The sequence below is a fragment of the Anabrus simplex genome, chromosome 4 (assembly GCF_040414725.1).
Source record: "Anabrus simplex isolate iqAnaSimp1 chromosome 4, ASM4041472v1, whole genome shotgun sequence".
Taxonomy (NCBI): Eukaryota; Metazoa; Arthropoda; class Insecta; order Orthoptera; family Tettigoniidae; genus Anabrus; species Anabrus simplex.
Window position 1 is genome coordinate 321,385,406 of NC_090268.1, and position 15,768 is coordinate 321,401,173.

The 15,768-nt window shown below is 38.5% G+C and overlaps 1 protein-coding gene across 1 annotated transcript in view; it reads left to right on the plus strand.

Moving 5' to 3' along the window:
- Positions 1 to 15,768, plus strand: part of Pcif1 (Phosphorylated CTD-interacting factor 1) — a 381,962-nt gene that overhangs the window by 335,445 nt on the left and 30,749 nt on the right. The window contains exon 11 of the mRNA XM_067145685.2: positions 11,479 to 11,748. Coding sequence (XP_067001786.2) covers positions 11,479 to 11,748 — 270 coding nt within the window. The remainder of the gene's footprint in view (positions 1 to 11,478; positions 11,749 to 15,768) is intronic.

The following is a 15,768-nucleotide window of genomic DNA, read 5'->3' on the forward strand; positions in this document are numbered from 1 at the left end:
TGCTCTTGCAGTTGGTAGTTGGGGGTTCATATTAATCATTTTCTATGTCTGCTGTTCATTTAACAAAAACTGAGAATTTTTTAATATTTATTTGAGCTTTAGGGTAGTATTAGTGGGGCCTTGAATTTATTATCTCTGACAAAAATGTCTTCAGTTTTATCCATGATTACTGTACAGTACTATTGCCTTTATGTAAGTTGTCCTTGATTTTTTGTTTTAGGTGGTTAAATTGTTTGTTAGCTAGTGATTAATTATTATTATCCTGTTGTTTCTGAATATCAAGAAATTTGTGTTAATATATTATTTGATGAAAAAATTAAATAAAATACATAAAACAAAAAATCTTCTTCTCCTCCTCATTCTACTGCTTTTCCCACATATGTGGAGTCGGGAGTGTGACCTGTCTCGCTCGTGGATTTGGCCCTAATTAACGGCCGAGTGCCCTTCTTGACGCCAACCCTATATGGAGGGATATAATCACCAGCTCTCAGATTTTAGGGAAAAACCTATTTTGTTCTTGAAGAAATGACTTGAAATGAAGTTATATTTACACGTTTCAAGTATTTAGAAGGTTAGAAACTGTGGTTCTGTAGTGCCCAAAAATGTCTGAATTGACGTTAAAACCTATATCTATAATTCGTATTTTATTCCCTAAATCGGTTAACAATGCCTTTTAGTATATTCCGAGAAAATAAAATATTTGCTGACTCATTTATTTAATTTAATTTCCGGGTTGAACCGTGTTGTACTTGTACGCATATCACGTACAGTTTGCCGACGTTTCGAATACATTGCAGTATTCTTTGTCAAGGCGACTGAAATACCCCTACTCGATCCAAGGTAATCAGTCTCCCAGGCAGAAATTACACTGCTGACTCGTTTTTAGTATCGTAAACAAAATTTTAAAATCAGGAAGCTGTAAACCACACTCCCCAAAATGCCTTAAGAACCTCCCGCAGCAAACACTCCCATAGTTTGTAACGAGGCAGGAGACAGTATCTATTGATCTGCTGGAGAAAAGAACTGCATTTCATTCTGTGAGAACATTTCGGTATTCCCATTTGTTCAGTGTGTGAATTATGCCGAAAGTGTCAGGTTCCAACTCGTCTTTAATTAAAAAGTGGTTACAGGAGTTTCTCCTGTGACGTTTGCAGCAAAGAGGTGAGTAAAGTTGTTTTATTTCCCCCTAACCAGTTATTATCAATTTAGCAAAGTAAGTATGGTATTTTAATTGATACCTATTAAAACATGTACAATTGAAGCTGCCCAAAAGTATTTTAGAACCTACTTGAGTCTTTTAGGCAGTTAAAATAACTTTTAATACCTAAAGATCCGAGGTCTAGTAATCACTATTGCATGTTTCTGCAGCGGTTGGAAGTGCAGTGTGTTGTCTGAATATTAAGAGAAAAGTGGTGGAACAAACACTAACACCCAGTCTCCAAGCCGGAGGAAGTAATTAGACGGGATTAAAATCTCCGATCTGGACGGAAATCAAATCCGGAACTTTCTGAAACGAAGGGCTCAACGCTGGCCATTCAGCCAAGGATTCGAGCGAAACAAAATCATTATTGAGTTTTATTATTACTATATTAACATTCAACTATCGTAATAGAAAAGCAAAAATCATTATTAAGTTCCATTATTTCTATCAATTTTAAACACGTAATGTTCGTAGTTTCAGTCTTGCCGCCTGATGTGTAAGGTCGCGCCGCCAGGCGCGCCACTGTCAACATGTCTCTCAGTTTAGTATGGAAAACACGGAAGTGTCCAGTATTTGCAAGTAATAAATATCATTATGGATCCATATTGAAGATACTATATGTAGGATGCTAATTAGTTTATAATATCACCTATTCAAAACATACATACAGTGTCCAGTATTGTCTATAGTGTATTTGACGATGATTACTACAACAATGCACACTATAATTTACGTCATCTGGAAGAATAACAAGAAGATTATGACACGAGTAAATTTATAAGATGGAATTGAGCGCTCACAAACTTGTAGTAGGTCAGTAATAAGCTGTCTCCAACAGATACGTTCCTTTACCTGGGATACTAATCCTTACTTTCACTTTCCCAAAGTCCAGTTGTCTCCTACAGCCACTGTGCATAGACAGCTGGATTTGAACACAGTGCCACTGGCTATACAACACACAACTACTGTTCATTGGTTCGACTCCACTTATACTTCACACAGTCACATGCAGTGAGCAACCAAACAACTCACAACAGTGAACATTCACCCAGGTCCATTTACCTTCACACTCACAACAGTGGCTTCCCTCCTTGACTCACGCAGAAATGCACAAACACACAGTATAGTTTTTCGTCCCATCAATCCAGTCCACTCACTCACTGGTCTCTCCGACACAACAATCACTCCTGGTTCAAACCTCGGTGGGACACTAGCGACAGCCAACACCTCTGTTGCCCTCAGCCCAGCCACCGAATCTCAACTCACTGAGTGTCACACTGGTTCCACCTCGGAACCCAACTGTCATTCACTCTAACACTGACTCCCACATGGATTCCAACTGTGACTGACTGTCCGCGGCTAGGCTCCCTTTTTATAGCTTGCGTGATTTGATCAAGAAATTTCATGATGTCACTACAGGCAGAACATTCCCGTTGAATCTCCAAGGAACTCACATGTAAGCCGGCCGCCAAGAACAGTACACGGAAAAGCCGGCTCCACCCCACAGACCAGCTGGGAGATTCCAGGTTGTCTGAGTCACCAGCCCCTTCGTGGAAGTACTGAAAGGAGCTACCATGAGGCTGGCACGTATTCGCAAATGAATTACCATGATATGGATTGTCATGAAGAGGATAAGTGTTTCCAGTACCGTAATTTTTTTGAAAGGACCCTTCCCCACCACCCAGGGATATACTGCAGGAATAGCATTACGTAGTTATCAGAATCTGAGCCTGTCAACTGCATTCATCAGTGACATATGTGACTTTTAACAAAGCTGGGAAGCTCTGTATCATTACATTTTTCTGACAGTTGAGTGCTAAAGACTTTATGAATGTCGCCAGTTAATATCCTAACCTCGGTCCGTAACAGTACGGGCAAACCGTGCATCTGCCACTCAACCAAGGACATTAAAAAAAAAGGTTTGATAAAATGTTTGACCTTTATTTCTTAAGTCAATGAAAATTTTCAGTTTCAAGAGAAATACGTTTTATAATGTTGTGATGACCATTGAGTGACTGACCGTTTTAAACAAAATTTCTTCCCACTTCGACTTCATTGTACTTGCGATGGAAAAATCAGATCAGGAATATTTACACGTGTAACATATTGCGTTCACTCATGTACCCATATGTGTCAAGGTCATCCAATGAAACTCCTTGAAAAGGAAGTCTTGTCCTGATATATCTTTAAGGTGAAGGTATTTCTCAGTCCTTGTTGTGAATTCTTATATAGACTGACCTTACAGTCTCTATCTTCACAATTATAGCAAATGCCATAAAACAAATTACAATGTGAAATAATAGGCTACATTCCTCAGTACTGCTCAAATATTAACAACCATGCTTAGCACTATTCCAATACAACAGTACCCTCCACCTATATTCCGCAGAATGGCATCTCGACACTTCTCTCACCTTCTCCCCAACAAACAACCAAGAGTTCACATCAATAATAAAATTGGCATTAAGTTACCATCCCACTGGCAAGCACTCTGAGGTGTTGCCATGGCAATCGGTAGACTTGCTGTTGGCCTGCAAGGACATTCATCTTTTGCAACAGAACATAAAACCCGTAGAAAACAACAATGATTTTCTCCATCATTTGAAGAGTAAGAAATCTGCTGTACACACACCTGCTTTTGGGCAAAGTCCGTTGGGACTTAGTTTGTAAAACCATCCGTTTATGATATCTCCCTTGTTAATCCTCCTATCGAAAAGGTGTACACGAGAAAAAGGTTTTAGAAATTGATTTCCAATAAGGCCGTTAGATTTCCATTAAGGTTGGTCATCTATATTTCGTGGAAGAGAAAAATCACTGTTTCGATCTTCCTATAAACCCCCAGTAATTTCTGGGGTTTTGAAATGATATGGACCTTAAACCCTTCGTTTGGATAGGTGGATTCTAAATATAAAGTTTGTTAAATATTTCCAGTAGTTTTCCAATTATAAAAGTTCTGCTCTATGTGCACACACTTTTGAACTGTGTCCTCTAGGTTTTAGACTAAAATATTCTGTTAATGTTATGACCCTTATTATTCCTCCTATCAAAAAAGTGTACATGAGAAAAATGTTTTAGAAGTAGAGTTCCATCAAGGTTCATAGATTTCCATTCAGGTTGATCATGTTTATTTCATCGGAGAGTAAAATCACTGTTTTGATCTTCTTATCAACCTCCAGTTCATTCATGGATTTAGAAATAATATTGACCCTAAAACCTACCCAAGGACAGGTGGATTCTAAACACAAAGCTTGGTTGAAATATTTCAAGTAATTTTTCAGTTATAAGCACTCTTTAGTTATAAGAGGCAGACAAACACCAAAGCTACAAAATATGTAGATGGTGATTTTTACATCTGAAATGGATAACTATAAGAAAATTTTGCCAAAATAATCAATGTACAGACACACGGTCATTCTGGTTTTATTTATATAGATATATTTAAATAGGGAGGTCAGCCCCTCAAGATGCTTTCCGAAAGAAGTCTCAAGAGTCCTTTTGATTCAGAATGATCTGGGTTCATCTTGTAGGTTGTTCTTGCACTGCCGGGAGGCTTATAGTGAGAGGACAGAGAGGGGCTGACCTTGTGTACCTGGCTTATTGCTGATTGGTTGGCGGATCAACATCAAGTAGCGACATTGGCAGTCCCGGGTGAAACCAACTAACATCACTCGTCCTTGAGGTCTTACAACAAAATGGCACCCCTGTCACAAAATGTACTAAACAATATTTGGACGGTGTTATGCATCAACCGGCTGTACAACAATTTTTAAAAAACTGAATACTGGCACCATCTACCACCTAAGGGGTCGAACTAACTGCTTGAATACTCACAGAGCTCTGTTTGAATTTAAACAGATGTAACAGAACAAAAACGTAAGCGCCACTGTCATAATGCAGGGTTACAAGTTATGCATCAATCGTCTATGCGCTTTATTGAAAGGTCTGATTCGGCAAGTGGTATATGGCGTTTTTTAACATCCGGCTAAGCAACATCGAACACAGTTTTACTATCCTGGAATATTAGCGGGCAAGCTGATTTTAGTAGCCTATGTTGAATACACTGTTTGTTTATTAAGAATTTGTTTGCAGAATTATTGTGGTGTGGTGTGCTCGTCACTCTTAATCTTGCATGATAACAATGAGAACGCAAAAAAAATACTTGCGTTATTGTCCGTCGAACAGCTGGAGGAGATAGAACGTAGAACTGAAAGGGACATGTCCCATAAACCACAGGTATGAAGTATGAGTTATTAGTATACAGTGCATTATCATGAGTGGTTGCTTGTTTTTACTGTATCACACTATAAGTGTACAGTTGCCTGTTTTGATTTAAGTAACTTAATTTCACCAAGCAGTTTAGTAATACGTACAGCATGGTCATAAGCTCTCATTAAGTTAGTAATTAATTATAAGCCACCCACTAAGGCATTGAAGTAGGTGCATTAACGCAGGTAGTAATGGTGTACCTGGAAGAATGTGGGTTTGATTCCTCGTCAGTTAGTCAGCATTTCTTTTTCTGTTATTTGTTTCACAAGTTCAACACTTATTTGCTCTTTTCCTCGACGGGTGGGCTGTGGGGCGAGTAAGTCGTTTTCAACTGATATATTGGTCTTCTCCCTCGAGTAAGTGTAAATATAATAATTTCCTTTGATTTACGCTTTCACGTCGCAGAATATTAGACGATTAGATTATTAGAATTCGTTATATCTTATTAAAGCCTTGGGGAAGTAACGTATTATGTTATTGCAGGTGGCAACAAGTCGCATGGCTGGAGAAAACGAGGATACTCTGTCGCCTGCAGCAAGCTGCGCTAGAGAAAGAAGCCAATGGGAACCATTTTCAAGTGACCCTGCTGAACTTATCCCTCTGTTACCTGCTGCAAACGATACTTGCAATTTTTTATTCCACTGTGGTGAGAATGTACTCGCACCTACGTCAATAAATGACTTTTTCAGTGTTCAAGATACCAAATATTTTCACACTTTTTGATCCAAATTTCCAAAACAGTGTTAATGATTAGTACAAGAGAGTAGTGTAAGAGACCAACATACCGCCGGAGAGAACTGTCAAGCCTTGTCTGAAGTGAAGTTTAGTAATAATTGTGTCACGGAAATCATCAACTCTGTTAATAATGTGGAAGCTGGAAGTGAAAGTGCCACGATTCCATAGCAATCGCTGATTCGCCTTCATTAAATTCAGAAAATTTGATCACAGCCCCTATATCTGAAGGGAGACCAAGAAAGTGATGAAAAGGAAAAGTACGTGATAGAGAAAAGAAATGCCAGCTAAACGAGTCGTATGTTAGCCAACGTAGGAAGGTTGTTGCTGCTAAAGAATTCGAGACTTCCATTGCCAGGATAAATAACATGAAAAAGTAGGCATAGTTGTAAGAAGAGAGGAATTCAACAATTTCTGGAGTTTAGAATCTTATGAAGCTAAGGTTTTGTTCGTTTCTAGCAAAGTATCCATGGTCGAGGTAAAGATAAAGAGAGTCAAGGGAACAAGCAGAAAAACCTGACCTAGAATTTACAATCTGGCGAGTGTGCGAGTGTGCAAACAAATTTTCACCCAGACTCTTAGAATATATGGGGACAGGATCGATGCATATATGAAACAGACAAGAAGTTTTGAAGTTATTAAAGATGGTAGGGAGAAATCTAACGCTGTAAATAGATGACACGAAGGTAAGGTGACCGAAGTAATCAGCCACATAAACCAATTCCCTAGGTATAAGTCACACTATTGCAGGGCACAGACTAGTAGTGACTTCCTCCCATCACATGTCACTATTCCGGTCATGTACAAAAATGAGTATTCGGAGCCTGTGTCACCGTCCTCCTACAAGAAAATGTTTAATACTAAATTCACTCTGAGGCGCAAAGCACTTAAGTAAGACACCTGCAATGTTTGTGATTCTCTGAATGCTCAACTGAAAGGTCATGAGGATTCACTTGACCTAAGGCAAAAACTGGAGATCCATCAAGAGGTAGCAGAAATGGCGCGTTACGAAATGAAGAATGATATGAAGTGTGCTGCTACGATCAAAGATTTAGTGGTTCTGACATTCGGCCTCCAGCGGACTCTACCTTTGCCAAGCATCTCCACTATTATAGTATTCTACAAACATGTATTGTGGCTGTACAACTGTGAAGTTCATGATGGAGGGTCAAATAAAGGCTACTGCTATGTCTGGGTAGAAGGTCAAGCTGGCCATGGAGCACAAGAGATAGGGTCTTGTCTCAGAGAACATCTCATGGAAAATTTAGACGAGGGAAAGAAACATCTAATATTGTGGTCATATTCTTGTGGGGGACAGAACAGGAATGTAAAGCTTGTTCTTATGTTGAAGAGTATCCTGGCTTCATATCCAACATTAGAAACCATTCGAATGAAATTTCTAGTACCTGGGCACAGTTTCTTGCCCAACAATGATGACTTCGGAGACATAGAGTGCTCCTTAAAGTTTCAGCAGTGGCTGTACACTCCTGATGATTACATGCAAGTCATGAAGTAATGCCGTAGAAAAAAATAAAATCATAGTAAAAGAGATGAAGAAAGAAGACTTTGTGGGATCTGCTTGTTTGTAAAAGAAGGTAATGAACAGGAAGAAAGACGTTGAAGGTAAGACTGTCAGTTGGCTGAAAACCAGGGAAATTGAAATCGAAAAGAGAAAACCATATTCACTTATCTTGAAAATGTCTTTCAATAGCAGTGAAGAACAATAATATACAACAGCGATTGTTTGGTCCGCCCTGTCAATATATTATTAATATTTGAATAATTTATACGTACATGTTTCGGGAGCCTTAACTCCCTTCATCTACCTTACCCAAGTCTCAAGATGCGACATCTTAACATAATAACATTAAGCATGTCCTGTATAACCTCAGCTCTAGAACACTATATGTACACTTTGCGTATTTGTATAATAGTGCCTGTTGTAACCCAACACGTAAGACATGGAACATATTTAAAAACATTCTTTAATCATCCACTCATTCTTCCTATCCTTCTCACTCATACAACGTGTATCATCACCCTGGATGGATCCATTAGCTGAGTCAGCCACTGATAAAATGATACTTGTCACTGCTTGTATTGTTGCTGCCACTATGAAGCTACCATCTTATTGTCCAATTTGACATCCTTTGAAGTTAATACCCTTATAGGTTACATTGATATGTTCATCGTTGTATACATATTAAAAATTTTAGCCATGCATGTGCCGTCAGGGCAGATGACGTTTTCTCGATTGTTGCAGGACCGGACTTTTTGAATCAGAGCGGAACAAACCTCCCGTTATATTTCTGCAAATGCTCCTTTAGTACTATAAAAAGAATAAAGAAAGAAAAGCTATTTTACCTAGTTAAAATATATATTTGAATATATATTATTTTTAAAGTACTAAAGGAGCATACCCCAGCAGCTTCCATATTGTCACAGCCATGGATGTTGACTGGGACTTCAGTGAAAGCTACACTTTACTCTGGCCTGTGCCAAGAGATGGATGCAAAAGTACATAGACCTATTAATGTATGTTTCTGTAAAATTCTGATATAATAAACTAGTAATAGGTATTGAATATCCAATATTTGGTTGCTGATTCTTGATTATTAAGAAGAAAATCTCACATAGAGGCGCTTAACTTGTTGCATAACTACAAGTTCCGTAGCCCTGAGCATCAAAACGTTAACCACCACTGTTTGGTGCTTAGCCGCCTGATGCATACCTTCGACCTGTAGACTGCAAATACGGCTAAGTTAAATTTGAGGAAAACGAAGAAAATATTGCACTGAATTAATTTTCTTGTGAATATTAGCATTACGCACACCTCATTACGTAACTGTACCAAATATTGATTTATTTTGTCTAAAATATCTCTTCTAAGATGGTTTTAAATGTGAAAATCTTTGAACGTGTTTTACTCAAAACTAAGATTTGACGCATAGCCGCATGATGCATAACACCGTCCATTTGATGGATGCCAGTGTTTCATTTCTTAATAAATGTTATGATGCCACTCAAGACTGAGATTTGAATTGCTCCTTTCTATTCAGTTACTAGTATACTCATTTTTTGTATTTCCCTAACTTTTGGTAATTTAGTTTGCCTTGGCCCATTTGACATAAGATATCACTCTTCTTCTATTGGAATTCATTTGTGTTGCCTTGAACATAGGTGAACATCTAAAAAACTATTATAATTAATTGGTTGGACAAAAATAGCATTGAAAGTATCATTCTATTCATTCTATCTGACAAGAATGTCTATTTTTTTTTAATCATTGGGCAACATTCTGAATTAATTTTTGTGCTAATATTTCTGAAATTGTCACCTGTGGCACATTCAAGTCACTAAGAGCCTTGGCCTGTTGGAATGTCTTCTGCATAGCCAGATGGGCTAGTATTCAAGTGTCACGTTGTCAGCGTGATGATATCCTCACCTGCGTTGCTTGGCTTTCTTCACACGATAAATTGTTCAGTAAATTGTACCCTGTCTATGTAATTGAGAATTTAATTATACTATAACTCTGTTAAAAATTCAAATGCAATTAAAGTTCATTAGGATGTGCCTTTATTCTGTACAGCACCTTGGACATTGTATTATGAATCTTAGTATATAATAAATTCCAAACAAACATCTACGATTATTTTCTTTGCATCTGTGACTCATATTAATTTTCACAACTGCATTGTACTCTAAATAAACTTTCATTATATTAGGTCATTAGGTCAGGTTTAGTATGTATAGTACATACCGAAGAGATGTAATGTATAGAACAAAAATGGCCAACCAGACACCAGTGGAATTCGAACCTACAACTTCGTGAATTTGCATCAGATGCTCTTACTAATTGAGCTATGATGACCTAGGTCATATTTGAATTGGTTTATGAAGCTCATCAGTCACTTTTTTTTTGAAATTGAGTTAACATTGAATTTCTCATCTTGAATGGTCATTACATCGTTTTATAAAGAACGGAGATCAGTCCAGCCCCTCCTTCACTGTGATATTGTGAATGGAAAGTTAACGTTTTTTAAAGGAAGAGCATCGGTCCGGACTGAAGCCCTACTTTTATGAAATACCCATAGAGGCACTGGGTGTTTGCCGATTAACAGCACACTACTCTCTTGTTTTTATGCATTGTTTTGAGGTCATTTGACTGTGTAACTGCATCATTATTGTATACTGAAGTATTTTTCGTTATACAGAACCTATAAAACTATATGTTTTATCATTCATTGATGGCTTGAGCGTAAACACCTTCAGAATAGGCAGCTCCAGTCGAGTGCCATCATTTTTCCCAATAAACCCTGTGTATCCAGCAGGAAAGATACCTATTAAGAAGAGGAAAATTGGTGATCTGAAGATACTGGTCGAATATATACCTGATGAGTATCAGGAATACTTCACGGAGCTGACTTCTTGGCCTACTATGAGAGGAGATGATAATGAAGATAGAGGAGGACACAGAAGACTTTGTCTCATTTCAGTAACTGTTCTTCATCCTGAGACTAGGAACTTCGTTATATTATCATATTCTAACATTTTTCTGTGAACAAAAAAAAGGCTGTATGGAAACTTTGAGTGGTTAGATAAAGCTTCTCAGTTGTAAACCTCTTTTATAAAGAAAGATCATCAATCCACAAGATTTAAAAAATCTGTATAATTCAACTACTGATGATAAATTCATGAAAAATGTTCAGAGGAATCCTAATATTCATTCTCTGTTTGATAGTAACAATTATTACCTGTCTATTATGATAGTAAAATGTCCAGATAGTTTTCCTTGATTTCCTAACAATTAGCTAAAATGGACTGAAGCCCTTTCTTTATGAACCAATTCATTTATTCTGTTGGATTGAATCTAAGTTACATGTCTGCCACTACTGCCATCACAACTGTAGAATGCACGGAAGGTTGTGGTGTGTAGTTGGCCATTGTTGTTCTGTACTTAACATCTCTTTGATATGTACTGTGTGTACTGAACACTACCTAATACGTTGAAAGTTTCTTTGAGTATAAACCAAATTTACTTTGAATCTCACAGGAGACCATGTCGGTAAGGATTTACCATGCCGCAAGGAACCATAGTAGAATATTGCAACTGCTAATAACATAAGACTCAGGAATTATTGTTACTGCAAGTTTAGCTACAATTTTAAACTTCAGATTTTATTAATACTTCTCTAGTTGTTTCTGTAATCGGAGGAAAATGTAATAAGTATTACTGCTAACTGAAAGTGTCCTGTTTTAACAGAAATTCTCTTTTACAGGCCAATATTAGACTTCAAAGCTGTTAGTGGTTCATTTGAGGCAAACCCTCCATTCTGTGAAGAGTTGATGGAGGCCATGGTGAATCACTTTGAAAGACTCCTTGCAGATTCCCCTGAACCATTGTCATTCATCGTATTTATTCCGGAATGGCGTGAACCTGCACCAAATGCTCTTCTTAAATTGGAAGCCAGTCATTTCAAAAGAAAACAAGTAGTGGTACCAGCATTTGAACATGAGTATAGAAATGGATTTCAACATGTTGTTTCAAAGTAAGACATACTTTTTTTTAAAATTATATTATTATTAATCAGAGAGAAAAATTGTTGCAAACATATTATCAGTTAAATGACATGTTGGAGATAGGAAAATGAACTTGAGAAAGAAAGTATGTTTTGTGCGGATGTTCAGTACATTATTATTATTATTATTATTATTATTATTATTATTATTATTATTATTATTATTCGCTGGGGCCATCAAGGACCACGTTAAGTCTTGTTGCATTTGACACTGAACTTGGCCTTCATTAGAGCCCAAATTTCCCTTTCTTTGTGAGTGGGCCTGCTTACGCTCCTCTGTACAAGGGGCACCGTGTCTTCTCTTCGGTTGCTCGTCTCGGTTTAGCCCGTTTGTCAATATTTTCTTGCGGAAGAGATCTCTGTTAAGGGCGTCTTCAGCTGAGATATGTAGCATTTGCAGGTCTTTGGTATTTCTAAACCAGGGAATTGTGGTTTTGGGGTTTGAATCAAAAAAGTGATTTCTTTAGTTAACTTTCTTCCGTCCATTCTTTTCAGATGACCGTAAAATCGTGCCCGTCTTTTTCTGATTGTGTTTGGTAATTTTCTCTATTTTGCTGTAGACTTCCTTGTCGGATCTCTTTTGATGGATTCCATTTCTGTACTTTGATCCCAAGATTCCTCTCACAATTTTGCATTCTCTTTTCTCCAGTTCTTCAAGGAGTCCTTTGATGGCATTTAGAGACAGGGTTTCGGTTGCATATAGAACTACTGGCTTCAGAACTGTTTCATAGTGACATATCTTGGTGTTTTGGGAAAGGCATTTTTTGTCGTAGATTGTGCTGGATGTTTGGTAGGCTATTTCCAGTTTGCGTACTCGCTCCTGAAGTGCTTCTTTGTCCAGTCCATTTTTCATGATGATCTCACCCAGGTATTTGAATTTGTCTACTCGGGTGATGTCCCCGTATTTTGTATGGAGTTTTGGTGGAGCCTCTTTGTTGTTAGTCATTACTTCTGTTTTCTCAAACGATATTTGCAAACCAGTTTGTTCGGCAATTTCCTTTAAAATTTCAACTTGAGCTCTAGTGGTTTCTATGTCGTTTGAGAGAACAGCAATATCATTGGCAAATGCTAAGCAGTCTGTTGCGATCCCCTTGGATTTGGTTCTTATTTTCAATGGACTGTAGTTGGTTTCCTGTAATCTCACCCGCCAGGTTCTGATGATCTTTTCAAGAACACAGTTGAAGAGTATCGGGGATAGCCCATCACCTTGTCGGACTCCTGTTTTGATGTCAAAGGAATGCAAGAGACATCCGTGGAACTTCACCTTGGATTTTGTATCAGTCAGGGTGGCTCTAATTAATGCCAGCAGTTTCAAATCAACTCCAAATTCATTTAAGATGTTTAGCAGGACTTCCCGGTCAATGGAGTTGTACGCTTTCTTAAAGTCCACAAAGACAGACACATACTGCTTGGACCTTAGTGTACAATATCTGATGATCGTTTTGAGATTTTCGATCTGTTCAGCTGTTGAGCGACCTTTTCTAAACCCTCCTTGGTATTCACCTATTTGATGTTCACTTGTGCTTCCAAACGCTCCAGGATGGCAAGTGATAGAATTTTGTAAGTCACGGGTAGCAAAGATATTCCTCTGTAGTTGTTGATGTTCTTCATGCTGCCTTTTTTGTGTAATGGATGGATCAAAGCTATTTTCCAATGTTCGGGTAGGGTCTCCTTGTTCCAAATTTCTTCTATTTGCTTTTGCAAGATATCAAGTGATTCCTCTGGGGCATATTTCCATAGTTCTGCTACTACTGAGTCTTCCCCCGACGCTTTGTTATTTTTGAGACGGGCAATGTGGCACTTGATTTCATCTCTGTCGGGTGGCCTGGAATCTGGGTACCTGAGTAAGGGTTCCTTGGTCTCAATGGTGCTTTGCGGTTTAGAGCAATTAAGTAAATTCTTGAAGTAATCTGCCAGAATGCTGCAATTTTCTTCATTTGACGTCGCCAGTGTGCCGTCCTTTCGCTCAAAGCATAGAGATGGTGGTTTATAGCCAGTGAGTTTGCGTTTGAAGGCTCTGTAGTACTCTCTGCTTTCATTCTTCCTAAAGTTTTGTTCTATCTTTTCAATGAGAGATTTTTCGTATTTACGTTTCTCAGTTCTGACTGTTTGGGCACGTTGGGTTTTGTAGGTTTCCCAATCATTTTCTGATTTCGTAGAGTAGTACTGTTTCCACACATTGAGTCTTTCTTGGAGGACTGATTCGCAGGTACTATTCCACCAGGCATGCTTTTTGCTTCTCTTGATTTCTGCAATGTCTTTGGCGGCCTCAACAAGGAGACTTTTGGCGTTGTTAAAGTCACAGTCATTTGGTCTAGCCTTCTCCTGGAACTCCTCGACCCTTTGCCGAAGTTTATCATTGTTGAAACGTGTGATCTGTTTGGTTGTCTTCCTTGTGTTCGCGGGAATTGGTTTGAATTTGATAAGAGACATATAATGATCTGAGGCCACATTGATGCCTTTCTTTACCTTGACATTCATAATCTCAGGGCTGTTTCTCCTGGAGATTGCAACATGATCAATTTGGAACTCTCCGAGAGCTTGGACGGGAGAACGCCAAGTCATTTGCTTTCTGGGTAGATGGCGAAAGTGGGTCGACATGACCTGCAGGTTGTGATTTTCGCAAATGGACACCAGTCTTTTGCTGTTGGGATTGGTTCTTTTGTGAGCAGGGTAATTTCCTATAACTTTCTTGTACTTCTGTTCACGACCTAGTTGGGCATTGAAGTCACCCAAAAGAAGCTTGACATGGTGTTTGGGGATTTTGTTTAATTTGTCATCCAGTAGGTCTCAGAAATTATTAACTTTGTCTGGATCAGACTTGTTCTTATCGTTTGTAGGAGCATGTGCGTTAACTAGGGCGTAGGTTTTGTTCGCGCATTTAATTGTGAGTATAGACAATCTGTCATTCACAGGTTCGAAATTTGCAACCGATTTAAGGATCTTGATTCTAACAGCAAACGCGGTTCCAAGCATCACAGCTCCATTAAGGATTCTTCTTTGTGCTTTGCTCTTGAAAAATCGGTAGCCTTCGGATTCAAAAACCTCTTCATCTGGGTACCTTGTTTCCTGTAGGGTCATTATGGATATCTGATTTTTGTGAAGAGCTTTGTTGAGGGTTTTCAGCTTGCCAGTTTGTGTAAGTGAATTTATGTTGAAAGTTGCTAGAAAGGTTTTAGATTTTGGCCTGAGTTTTTGACTCTTCGGGGTACACCGAGGCACTCCGACTCGTCTGTTGCATGATGTCGAGTCTCCCCCAGAATCCGAACGAGACTCGTGCGCCGCGCCGTTCACGACGAGGGATTTATCCGAAGATTTACCCCCTGGGGTATGTTTCTTTAAATGTTGTGCCATCATGCTTTTTGACTTGACTTTGCTTTGGACGGGTACCCATCCTTTTACAACTAGGGGTGTTAGCCCTAGAGGTTGCCTCACGATGTTTTCTGGCTTCTGGTCATTTACCAGTCTTCGCTGTAACCCTGGCAAGGGACCAGTTTTTTTTTCACGGTGGTATTTTATTTCCCTACTACCCCCTGACTCTGCTGGCGGCAGAGCCAGCAAGCTTCCCCAATTCCAATGGGACGTGCCCGATGGAGGTAACCGGTAAATCCCCACATGGGATTATTATTATTATTATTATTATTATTATTATTATTATGTGCGTATGGACCCAATGGATCACGCAAAGCTCTAACGATTCTGTTTTCTGAGTTGCCAAACAGCTCTCATCCTTTCTCCATGGATCCTTTTTCGATCTTCTGTCCACTTTGCTCCAGTCTTTTTTTTCACTTCGTTCTCTGGTTGCACTTTCCATCCATTAATTTTTATTATTATTATTATTATTATTATTATTAGGGGAGTTCCAAATTGATCATGTAGCTATGGATAAGAACTATCATAAGGAAATTTACAATGTGAGGGTCCTCCGTGGAGTGGACATAGATTCAGATCATTATTTGTCCAAAATTAAAATAAAATTAACTCCAAAAA